We start from the raw sequence: 12816 nt of genomic DNA on the forward strand, positions 1-12816 counted from the left end.
AACTTTCACCCGTGGTTATTTAACTTCCTCGGGAGACTTGAGTTAAATTCATGACAGTGAATTGTTTGGTTGTCGAGGAGTTGTTTGAAGACTGGCATTCAAATGGACAGGTGTTGTTATAACGTATTTCTGGGCACATTCACTCTGTTCCAGGCCCCTGTTCCACTTGCAGTGTAAAGTGCCTCTCCTGTTTTCTCTCTCATCTTGCTGGGATTGCCTTTTTTTTTGCTGTTGTCTTCTATGTTATGCTTGAATTGTATAAGACACTAGTTAGGCTACAGTTGGAGCACTGCGTGCAGTTCTGGTCACCACATTACAGGAAAGGGGTGATTGCATCAGAGAGGGTACGAGGATGTTGCTGGGATTGGAGAATTTTTAGCTATGAGGAAAGATTGGATAGGCTGGGGTTGTTTTCTTTGGAACAGAGGAGGCTGTGGGGAGATTTAATTGAGGTGTATAAAATTATGAGGGGCCTAGACAGAGTGGTTAGGAAGGACCTATTTCCCTGAGCTAAGGGGTCAACAACCAGGAGGCATAGATTTAAAGTAATTGATAGAAGGTTTAGAGGAGAGCTGAGGGGAAATTTCTTCACCCGGAGAGTGGTGGGGTCTGGAACACACTGCCTGACAGGGTGGTAGAGGCAGGAACCCTCACCACATTTAAAAAGTACTTGGATGTGCACTTGAAGTGCTGTAACCTACAGGGCTACGGACCAAGAGCTGAAAAGTGGGATTCGGCTGGATAGCTCTTTGTCAGCCGGTGCAGACACGATGGGCCGACATGGCCTCCTTCTGTGCTGTAAATTTCTATGGTTCTATGATCTTGGGTAGACACAGCTGTACCGGCCATCCATGGCGCTTTGTACTTTACTGAAAGCATAATTTTTTTTTTTTTTTGAAATTCGTAGCCAATCGTTCCAATTCTTTGTCAAATCACAAACGCCAGAGGTCACCTTGGGCCCATTCAAGGATCACTCTGCGCCAATGCTCTTAGCCAAAAGGCCTAGAGCCACTGCACCGTTCCTGGAAGTACTGCAATACCAGGTTGGTGCCATGGAGGTGGATGGGTCAGGTCCCCCACACACCTCCGTGGAGGTGGATGGGTCAAGCCACCCCACCCACCTCCTATTTCCAAAAAAGCAAGCATATACCTTCCTGATCCAGGGAGAACCACCTTGGGGTTATGGTGGTTATTCCCCTGTCAGGTCAGTTACGCATGATCTTAGCCAAAAGGCCGAGAAGCGAGCATAATTTTTTTTTTTTTTAAATTCGTAGCCAATTGTTCCAATTCTTTGTCAAATCACAAACGCCAGAGGTCACCTTGCACACGCCAAGGATCACTCTGCGCCAATGCTCTTAGCCAAAAGGCCTAGAGCCACTGCACCGTTCCTGGAAGTACTGCAATACCAGGTTCGTGCCATGGAGGTGGATGGGTCAGGCCCCCCACACACCTCCGTGGAGGTGGATGGGTCAAGCCACCCCACCCGCCGAGAAGCGAGCACAATGGGAAATGTGGGGTTGCCGTGTCAGGTGAACTGGAGGTAGGGGGAGAATGTCGAGCTGCTTGTTTCAGTGTTGGGGGTAATGCACTTGTTCATGGTGGTCTTGGTGCTGGTCCGTTGACTCCACTTGTGGCTGTGGGTGTGAAAGCGGCACCGAGGTGCCGATATCTGTTTAAATTCATTCTCTGGATTTGGGCGTCGCTGACAATGTTGGCATTGATTGTGCATCCCTACTTGCCCTCGATTTCAAAATTCTCACCCTTATTTTCAAATCCCTCCATGGCCTCGCCCCTCCCTATCTCTCTAATCTCCTCCAGCCCCACAACCCCCTGCCGAGATGTCTGTGCTCCTCTAATTCTGCCCTCTTGAGAATCCCTGATTGTAATCGCTCAACCATTGGTGGCCAAGTCTTCTGCTGCCTGGGCCCCAAGCTCTGGAACTCCCTGACTAAACCTCTCTGCTTCTCTCCTTTCCTTTCTTTCCTCCTTTTAAGATGCTCCTTAAAACCTACATCTTTGACCAAGCTTTTGATTACCTGCCGGAATTTCTCCTGCTGTGGTTCGGTGTCAAAATTTTTGTCTCATCATTATTCCTGTGAAGCGCCTTGGGACATGTCACTACATTAAAGGTGCTATATAAATACACATTGTTGTTGAAAAGAACGAAAGACTTGCATTTATATACCGCCTTTCACGACCACTGGACATCTCAAACCGCTTTACAGTCAATTTTGGAGTGTAGTCACTGTTGTAATGTGGGAAATGCGGCAGCTAATTTGCGCACAGTAAGCTCCTGCAAACAGCAATGTGATGATGATCAGATAATCTGTTTTTGTGATGTTGATTGAGAAGGCGGTGGTGAGCCACCTTCTTGAACCGCTGCAGTGAGCGGTTTTTGATAATCCCTGTAGACGATCTTTCGACGCTGTGTCTGCCCTCGGCTTACCCAGCACCGCTTGTTTCTGGAACAAAACCACAAAATGGATCTCCGGGAGACGGGGAATGTGTGTGGCAGGCGCCATCAGCACTGAATGGAGCATGTCCATCAGCGCTCTCTGTGATTTCAGGAACTTCTGCAATGGCGATGATGTAAAGATGCGTTTTGTGAATTTTCAAGCTATGTCTGTTATCGGAGAGGAAGACCAAATTCCCTCTGAGCCATTTCATTTCTAAATCAAAAAGCCTGCTATCCAACTGAACTGGCTCAGCCTCCCTGATGCTCCACTTCCTCCTTATAGGATATTGTATCTATAAAGCTTAAATTTTATAAATTACTGAAGGGTCTTTGGGGAGAGATTTTTGATGTGGGGGTTAAAGTTGTGTGTCATTTTGTGATTTTTGAGGTGATCCTAATTCAAGTTTTCATGATAAAATGGATTTGGTTGTCTGTATATCTTCTCTCTCTTTACCTTTGTCTCTCTCTTTATCGCTATCTGCTTCTCTCTGTCTATCTCTTTATCTCTCTCTCTGTTCTCTCTCTACTCTTTTCTGATAGTTGTTATTCTAGTTTGGTCACTCTCCAGCGTATCGCCCAAGTGGTAGCACAGCAAGCTCCCACAAACAGCAATGTGATAATGAACAGATAATCTGTTTTTTGGTGATGATGGTTGAGGGATAAATATTGCCCAGGCCTACCTGGGAGAACTCCCCCGCTCTTCTTCAAATATTGCCGCGGGATCTTTTATGTTTTACGACACCTCCGGCAGTGCAGCACTCCCTCAGTACTGGCACTGCGAGTGTCAACCTAGATTTTGTGCTCGGGTCCCTGGTGTGGGGCTTGAACCCACAACCTTCTGACTCCGAGGAGATGGTGCTACCCACTGAACAACGGCTGATACCTATTGTTTTAAATTGTTTTATTGGGAAGTGTTAAGTTGGTGGGGACTAAAATTCAGGGTAGGACAGGATTGTTTCCGCAATCCTAGATACAGGATATCATCATTTCAGAATGAATGCTAAATATTGTTCTACCCTCCGTAAACCTGAGGTCATCCATACCTCTGCCACCCGTGTCCTAACTCGCACCAAGTCCTGCTCACCCATCACCCCTGTGCTCGCTGACCTACATTGGCTCTCAGTCCAGCTATACCTTGATTTAAAAATTCTCGTCCTTGTTTTCAAATCCCTCCATGGCCTTGTCCCTCCCTATCTCGGTAATCTCCGCCAACCCCACAACCCTCCCCCATCCGCCTCCCCCCTCCTCCCCAACCCCGAGATGTCTATGCTCCTCTAATTCTGCCCTGTTGAGCATCCCCGATTATAATCACTCAACCACTCAACCATTGGTGGCCGTGCCTTCTGTTGCCTAGGCCCCAAGCTCTGGAACTCCCTGTCTAAACCTCTTCACCTCTCTAGCACTCTTTCCTCATTCAAGACGCCCCTTAAAATATACCTCTGTGACCAAGCCCTGCCCTAATATCTCCTCATGTGGCTCGATGTCAAATCTTAGTTTGATAATTACTCCTGTGAAGCGCCTTGGGATGTTTTACTATGTTAAAGGCGCTATATAAATACAACTTGTTGTTGGAAAACTCTCTGCTTCTCTCCCCTCCTTTAAGACGCTCCTTAAAACCTACCTCTTTGACCAAGCTTTTGGTCATTGCGCTAATTTCTACTTACGTGGCTCGGTATCAAGTTTTTTGTCTCATGATACTCCTGTGAAGAGTCTTGGGAAGTTTTACCACATTCAAGGTGCTATATAAATACAAGTTGTTGTTGTTGGAGCAATGGCTGAGGGGAAGGGGGAGGCTTCAGATACAAAATGTGGACTGCAATTCACGGGGCCTTTTTCTTCTCCTTTTACAGGACTGCCCGCAGATTCTGCCCTCCACGGAGATCTTCATCCCGGTGGGGGTGGTCAAGCCCATCACCCTGGCAGCCAAGAACCTGCCCCAGCCGCAGTCGGGGCAGCGGAGCTACGAGTGCATCTTCAACATCCAGGGGACCGTGCATCGCGTGCCTGCCCTGCGCTTCAACAGCACCAGCGTGCAGTGCCAAAACACCTCGGTAAGCAACCGCGGGGGCAGCCCTGCCCAGGCCAAACTTGCCGCTCTGTGCCTGCGTCTGTCTGTGCCTCTGTCTGCTTCTACCCAGTATAGGCAATGCTCATGTTGCAGATGGTAGTCTACCACTAGACCGAGAAAGGTTTGTGCTGTCCCACGATGAGAGATTGTGTAGACTGGGCCTGTGCTGTCTGGAGCTTAGAAGAATGAGAGATGACCTCATTGAAACATATAAAATTCTGAGGCAAATTGACAGGGTAGATGCAGAGAGGATGTTTCCCCCAGCTGGAGTGTCTGGAACTTGGAGGCATTGTCTCAGGATAAGGGGAAGGCCATTTTAGACCGAGATGAGGAGGAATTTCTTCACACGGAGGATTGTGAATCTTTGGAATTCTCTGTCCCAGAGGGCTGTGGAGGCTCAGTCTCTGAGTATATTCAAGGCTGAGATCGATAGATTTTTGGACTCTTGGGGAATCAAGGTCGATGGGGATTGGGCAGGAAAGTGGAGTTGAGGTCGATAATCAGCCATGATCTTATTGAATGGCAGGGCAAGCTCGAGCGGCCGTATGGCCTACACCTCCTAATTCTTATGCTCTTATAAAGAAATAACTTGCGTTTATATGGCGCCTTTCACGACTGCCAGACATACCAAAGTGCTTTACAGCCAATGAAGTACTTTTTTGAAGTGTAGTCACTGTTGGAATGTGGGAAACGCAGCAGCCAATTCACAATTCGCAATGTGATTACAACCAGATAATTTTTTTTTAAGTGGTGTTGGTTGAGGGATAATTATTGGACCCAGGACATTGGGGAGAAATCTTTTTCGAAATAGAGGCTGCGGGATCTTTTATGTTCTTCCTGAGAGGGCAGACGGGGCCTCAGTTTAACATCTCGCATGGAAGATGGCACCTCCGACAGTGCAGTACTCCCTCAGTACTGGCGCATGAGAATCTCGACCTGGATTATGTGCTCGGGTCTCTGGAGAAATCTGGGCCGAGATGTCGTGAGTCAGTTTAACTTGATACCAGCCGATTCTGTGCTTCCAGTGGTGAAATAACGTCTGGCCGACAAAGAGCTATCCAGCCTAATCCCACTTTCCAGCTCTTGGTCTGTAGCCCTGTAGGTTATGGCACTTCAAGTGCACATCCAAGTACTTTTTAAATGTGGGGAGGGTTTCTGCTTCTACCACCCTTTCAGGCAGTGAGTTCCAGACCCCCACCACCCTCTGGGTGAAGAAATTTCCCCTCAACTCTTCTCTAAACCTCCGACCAATTACTTTAAATCTATGCCCCCTGGTTGTTGACCTCCTTTGCTCAGGGAAAATGGCTCCTTCCTATCTGCTCTATCTAGGCCCCTCATAATTTTACACACTTCAATCAGGTCTCCCCTCAGCCTCCTCTGTTCCAAATCCAGCCTATCCAGTCTTTCCTCATAGCTAAAATTCTCCAGTCCAGGCAGCGTCTTCGTAAATCTCCTCTGTACCCTCTCTGGTGCAATCACATCTTTCCTGCAATGTGGTGACCAGAACTGCACGCAGTACTCCAGCTGTGGCCTAACTAGTGTATTATACATTTCAAGCATAACCTCCCTGCTCTTGTATTCTATGCATCGGCTAATAAAGGCAAGTATTCCATGTGCCTTCTTGGCCACCTTATCTACCTGGCCTGCTACCTTCAGGGATCTGTGGACATGCACTCCAAGGTCCTTCTGTTACTCTACATAAGAACATAAGAAATAGCATTTGGCCCCTCGAGCTTGTTCCGCCTTTCAATAAGATCATGGTTGATCTGATCATGGCCTCAGCTCCACTTTCCTGCCTGCTCCCCATAACCCTTTAATCCTTTATCGCTCAAAAATCTATATCTCCGCCTTAAATATATTCAGTGACCCAGCCTCCACAGCTCTCTGGGGCAGAGAATTCCAAAGATTGACAACCCTCTGTCCTGCCATTTAATGGGTATTCCCTTGCTGTTCCACCCTCTGCCACTCTGCAGTTTCCTTCACATCTCTCTTAGCTCATCCCGAGCGCTGTGGACCCAGGTGATGAGTGTTGGCAAGTTATTCAAAGATGGAGGAGATTACCACGGCCGAGACTCTCTCTAAAACTTCTCCGAGTTTCAGTTGTCAGCAACATAAGAGCAGGAGGAGGCCATTCAGCCCCTCAATCCTGTTCCGCCATTCAGTTGGATCGTGGCTGATCTGTATCTTGATTCCATTCTACCCGTCTTATTTCCGCCACCCTTAATACCCTTACCCAACAACAGTCCGTCAATCTCAGTTTTTACATTCTGGTGAATGTCAGTGCGATGTTCTGGGATTGTAAGGTGCAATGCCTGGCATTTGGACAACGCGTATATCCCTCACTTACCTGAGACAGAGCGCGCCCTCTGCCACCTTGTTCAACTGTCAGTCTCCATCTGAGAGCTGAGAGTGTTTCAGGCTATTGACCACGTGGGGCAGCACAACAGAGGTCAACCTGGTCTCCATCTGACTTTCTCCCTCTCTCTCGCCCCCATGAGTTATTTCACTCACTCACTGTCCAGCAGGCCTCACTGGATAGCGACCTTCAGCTGAGATTATCACACTCGGCACAGCCCGAGGATCCACACCGGGCCCGGTTGTGTGTCGGCCTTAGTGCCGCAATGAGCGTCCGTTCGCCCACTGCGCCAGCCGGGCGAGAGTGAAAGCGAGGGACTGCGCCACACAGTCCTCGACTGTGCAGGACTTCTCCGCTTGATTTGACAAAAAACAAATTGTTCTTCTGAATAAGCATTTACAGTAAGCTGGAGCTACAATGATGCAGTGTTTGCGGGAACAATGAGCTGGCTGAGGAATGCATCAAATTGCATCTTATCGAGATTGCCAGGGTTAATGATTGGGTTCCTCCAGTGCCCCACACTCTGTGTGCTGCTGGCTGGCATTGTGTGGCTGGGGGAGGGGTGAGGAAGCGTTGCATTGAGTCAATCTCTGTTCAGTATAGACTGCTGCTTCACCCTTGTACAATGATGTATTGCAAATGTTTCAATAGCCCCTTATAAAGGGTTTGTGAGTACATTATTTTATCAAATAATGCCGCCCATGGTCGATGGAGCTTTACAGTCGTTTTATTGAGGAATGCAAACCGTCTGAACTGCTCCTTATTATCATGCATTGCAGTTTGCAAAGCTGCTGCTTTTGAAGAGGGGACGCATTCATATCTGTTGTTGAATTTGTGACTGAGGGTGCACTGTGTCTCCAAGATATGCATGCGACTGAGGGTCCCTGCAGTGACCACAGGTCAGACCTGGTGCTTATTAGTCAGTGACCAGAGAGAGACGAAAGGGTTCGGAAGGTCTGGGTGGTGCGTGGGTTGGACACTGTGGTGGCGGGGAAGGCGGGGGGCAGGGAGCTGGTGCCAAATCCAGACCCCATCATAGAATCACAGAAACTTACGGCACAGAAGGAGGCCATTCGGCCCATCATGTCCATGCCGACCAACAAAAAGCTATCCAGCCTAATCCCACTTTCCAGCACAAGGTCCGTAACCCTGTAGGTTACTGCACTTCAGGTGCACATCCAAGTATTTTTAAAATGCAGTGAGGATTTCTGCATCTCCCACCCTTTCAGGCAGAGTGTTCCAGATCCCCACCACCCTCTGGCTAAAAGAAAATGTCCTCATCTCCCCTCCAGTCCTTCTACCAACTACGTTAAATCTATGTCCCCTGGTTGTTGACCCCTCTGCTTAGGGAAATAGGTCCTCTCTATCCACCCTATCTAGACACCTCATAATTTTATATACCTCAATAATGTCTCCCCTCAACCTCCTCTGTTCCAAAGAAAACAACTCCAGCCTATCCAATCTTTCCTCACAGCTAAAATGCTCCAGTTCTGGCAACATCCTCATAAATCTCCTCTGCACCCTCTCTAGTGCAATCACATCTTTCCTGAATGTGGTGACCAGAACTGCATTGCAGTACTCTAGTTGTGACCTAACTGGTGTTGTATACAGTTCAAGCATAACCTCCCTGCTCTTGGATTCTGTGCGTCGACTAATAAAGGAAAGCATTCCATAAGACACTTTTTAACTGCCTTATCAACTGTCCTGCTACCTTTAAGGATTGGTGAACATGCACTCCAAGGACCCTGAATGGGAATCAACATCTCCTCTGACAGACCAGCAGAAGATCCTCTGCCGAGATCCTGTTGTGCAAGTGCAGAGCCGTGGCTCAGTGGGCAGCACTCTCGCCTCTTGAGTCAGAAGGTTGTGGGTTCAAGTCCCACTCCAGGGATTTGAGCACATAAATCCAGGCTGACACTCCCAGTGCTGCACGTCGGAGGTGCCGTCTTTCAGATGAAATGTTAAACCGAGACCCCGTCTGCCCCCTCAGGCGAACATAAAAAGGTCCCTTGATGCTCTACAGAGAAGAGCTGGGGAGTTGCCCCTGGGTATCCTGGCCAATATTTATCCCTCAACCCACACCGAAAATAGATGATCTGGCCATTTATTTCACTGCTGTTTGCGAGTGCTTGCTGTACCTATATTACGACAGTGACTGCACTTCAAAAGTACTTCATTGGCTGTAAAGTGCTTTGGGATGTCCTGAGGTGGTGGTTGGCGCTTTATTCTTTCTTGGAATGTGATTGCCAGTATCATGATGCCCAGTAGGTGTTGGGTTATCCATAGGTTTCAATATGGGATCTTCATCCCACCTTTTTACGGTGGGAGGACCAAGGTCATAGTGGTAAAAGAACTGTCTTGCCATGTTAATGCAAATGCCAACTGAGCTCTTGGATCTCTGCAGCTGATACTGAGGGGCAAATCGCCCAGGTTGATATGGAGTAGATTGAGCCTATATTCCCTAGAGTTTGGAATTCTTAGAGGGCTCGACAGGGTAGATGCAGGGAGGGTGGCTCTGCTGCACAGAAGGGCGGTAAAAAGAGTGGGAAGCTTTCGTGATAGGGGACTCTATTGTAAGGGGAATAGATAGGAGTTTCTGCGGCCGCAACCGAGACTCCACTATGGTATGTTGCCTCCCTGGTGCAAGGGTCAAGGATGTCTCGGAGCGGCTGCAGAGCATTCTGGAGAGGGAGGGTGAACAGCCAGTTGTCGTGGTACATGTAGGTACCAACGATATAGGTAAGAAGCAGGAAGAGGTCCTACAAGCTGAATTTAGGGAGCTAGGAATTAAATTTAAAAAGTAGGACCTCAAAGGTAGTAATCTCTAGATTGCTACCAGTGCCACGTGCTAATCAGAGTAGAGGGAGCAGGATAGTTAGAATAAATACGTGGCTTGAGCAGTGGTGCAAGAGGGAGGGATTCAAATTCCTGGCACATTGGAACCAGTTCCGGGGGAAGTGGGACCTGTACAAAAAGGCGGTTTGCACTTGGGCAGGACTGGAACTGATGTCCTGGGGGTAACATTGCTAATGCAGTTCGGGAGTGTTTAAACTAATATGGCAGGGGGATGGGAACCTATGCAGCGAGACAGGGCGAAGTAATATGGAGTCAGAAACAGATGATAGAAAGGTAAAGAGCAATAGTGAAAGGCTGAGTAATCAAAGGCAAGAAACAAAAAGGGCCACACAACATCATCATTCTAAAAGGACAAAGGGTGTTTAAAAAAACAAGCCTGAAGGCTTTGTCTTAATGCAAGGAATATCTGTAATAAGGTGGATGAATTAACGGTGCAAATAGATGTTAACAGATATGATGTGATTGGGATTACAGAGACGTGGCTCCAGGATGATCAGAGCTGGGAACTCAACATCCAAGGGTATTCAACATTCAGGAAGGATAGAATAAAAGGAAAAGGAGGTGGGGTAGCATTGCTGGTTAAAGATGAGATTAATGCAATAGTTAGGAAGGACGTTAGCTTGGATGATGTGGAATCTATATGGGTAGAGTTGCAGAACATCAAAGGGCAAAAAACGTTCGTGGGAATTGTGTACAGACCTCCAAACAGTATTCGTGATGTTGGGGAGGGCATCAAACAGGAAATTAGGGGTGCATGCAATAAAGGTACAGCAGTTATTATGGGTGACTTTAATATGCATATAGATTGGGCTAACCAAACTGGAAGCAATACGGTGGAAGAGGATTTCCTGGAGTGCATAAGGGATGGTTTTCTAGACCAATATGTCGAGGAACCAACTAGGGGGGAGGCCATCTTAGACTGGATGTTGTGTAATGAGAGAGGATTAATTAGCAATCCCGTTGTGCGAGGCCCCTTGGGGAAGAGTGCCCATAATATGGTGGAATTCTCCATTAGGATGGAGAATGAAATAGTTAATTCAGAGACCATGGTCCAGAACTTAAAGAAGGGTAACTTTGAAGGTATGAGGCGTGAATTGGCTAGGATAGATTGGCGAATGATACTTAAGGGGTTGACAGTGGATGGGCAATGGCAGACAATTAGAGACCGCATGGATGAACTACAACAATTGTACATCCCTGTCTGGTGTAAAAATAAAAAAGGGAAGGTGGCTCAACCGTGGCTATCAAGGGAAATCAGGGATAGTATTAAAGCCAAGGAAGTGGCATACAAATTGGCCAGAAATAGCAGCGAACCCGGGGACTGGGAGAAATTTAGAACTCAGCAGAGGAGGACAAAGGGTTTGATTAGGGCAGGGAAAATAGAGTACGAGAGGAAGCTTGTGGGGAACATTAAGACGGACTGCAAAAGTTTCTATAGATATGTAAAGAGAAAAAGGTTAGTAAAGACAAACGTAGGTCCCCTGCAGTCAGAATCAGGGGAAGTCATAACGGGGAACAAAGAAATGGCAGACCAATTGAACAAGTACTTTGGTTCGGTATTCACTAAGGAGGACAAAAACAACCTTCCGGATATAAAAGGGGTCAGAGGGTCTAGAAAGAAGGAGGAACTGAGGGAAATCCTTATTAGTCGGGAAATTGTGTTGGGGAAATTGATGGAATTGAAGGCCGATAAATCCCCAGGGCCTGATGGACTGCGTCCCAGAGTACTTAAGGAGGTGGCCTTGGAAATAGCGGATGCATTGACAGTCATTTTCCAACATTCCATAGACTCTGGATCAGTTCCTATGGCTACCCTCCACTCCAATGTAACCCCACTTTTTAAAAAAGGAGGGAGAGAGAAAACAGGGAATTATAGACCGGTCAGCCTGACATCGGTCGTGGACAAGTGAAAACCGGTTGATGTGGTGTATTTGGACTTTCAGAAGGCTTTTGACAAGGTCCCACACAAGAGATTAATGTGCAAAGTTAAAGCACATGGGATTGGGGTTAGTGTGCTGACGTGGATTGAGAACTAGTTGGCAGACAGGAAGCAAAGAGTAGGAGTAAATGGGTACTTTTCAGAATGGCAGGCAGTGACTAGTGGGGTACCGCAAGGTGAATTTGAGGTAGAAGATCAGCCATGATCTCATTGAATGGCGGAGCAGGCTCGAGGGACCAAGTGGCTGACTCCTGCTCCTAATTCTTCTGTTCTTATAGATTCTGGGCTCTGATCCATCAGTTGTCTCTCGACCACACACTAAGTTTGAATACTCAATCATCAACAACAACAACAACCTGTATTTATATGTCCCAAGGCACTTCACAGGAGTATTATGAGCTATGCTATGTACAGAGATACTGTAAATGCGTTGACGAAATTTTCACCGAATGCTTCCAAAAGAAATGCATTTCTAGCATTGCTACAGGCAAATGACACCAAGCGGCCATTCCTTTGGTGAACGAGTCCAAAGTGGTTCAGGGTGCCCAGGCCACGGTGCCGAGCTCGCCTCTTTTGAAAGGTGGCAGCTGAACAAGTCTGACCGTCTGGCACCGCCGCTCCGCATCGCACCGCCCGACGGGCCGTCCAAGAGGGAACTTGTGCCGGTGCGCTGTCTGCATGCTGATTCGTGCTGTGTGCCCGTGTGGCTAATCTTTGGGTAATGGTGTAAACAATCAGGAGGCGACGGGGCTGGCTGGGTGCCCAGATTTGACTGAGCAGTTGTGTAGGACTTGTGCCAGTCAAATGTCTGACCGGCTGGATTTAAAGGGCATCCGAATGAATAGCGCAGTGTTTTGCCAGTGAGTTACTCAGCCCATCTCGAGTTCTGACGTTGGCAACACAAGCCATAGATAAAATCTGCCGGCCCAGTGAGGTTGTCAGTACCACGTGTAGTTTGCTGTTTTTTGCCGCATTTCAGTCCTGGCTTCATCTAATTTTACAATTCAGAGAGGAGAAATAAAGGACTTTGGTGCTCATCAAATTTTGGGGCGTTGAACACTTTCTGTTCTGGGTAACGTGTTGACTTTCACTGTTCCCTGGTTAAAGGAAAGACTTGCATTTCTATAGCGCCTCTCTCAACC

At 47.6% G+C, this 12816-nt stretch overlaps 1 protein-coding gene and 1 pseudogene across 2 annotated transcripts in view; one reads left to right on the forward strand and one right to left on the reverse strand.

Moving 5' to 3' along the window:
• LOC139277349 (plexin-A1-like) overlaps window positions 1–12816 on the forward strand; it is a 633908-nt gene that overhangs the window by 410443 nt on the left and 210649 nt on the right. For both annotated transcript variants that reach the window (XM_070895706.1, XM_070895705.1), the window contains exon 10: window positions 4306–4506. In XM_070895706.1, coding sequence (XP_070751807.1) covers window positions 4306–4506 — 201 coding nt within the window. The remainder of the gene's footprint in view (window positions 1–4305; window positions 4507–12816) is intronic.
• Window positions 1007–1245, reverse strand: LOC139277736 (U2 spliceosomal RNA; annotated as a pseudogene).

This window comes from Pristiophorus japonicus, chromosome 12 (assembly GCF_044704955.1).
Source record: "Pristiophorus japonicus isolate sPriJap1 chromosome 12, sPriJap1.hap1, whole genome shotgun sequence".
NCBI classification, from domain to species: domain Eukaryota; kingdom Metazoa; phylum Chordata; class Chondrichthyes; family Pristiophoridae; genus Pristiophorus; species Pristiophorus japonicus.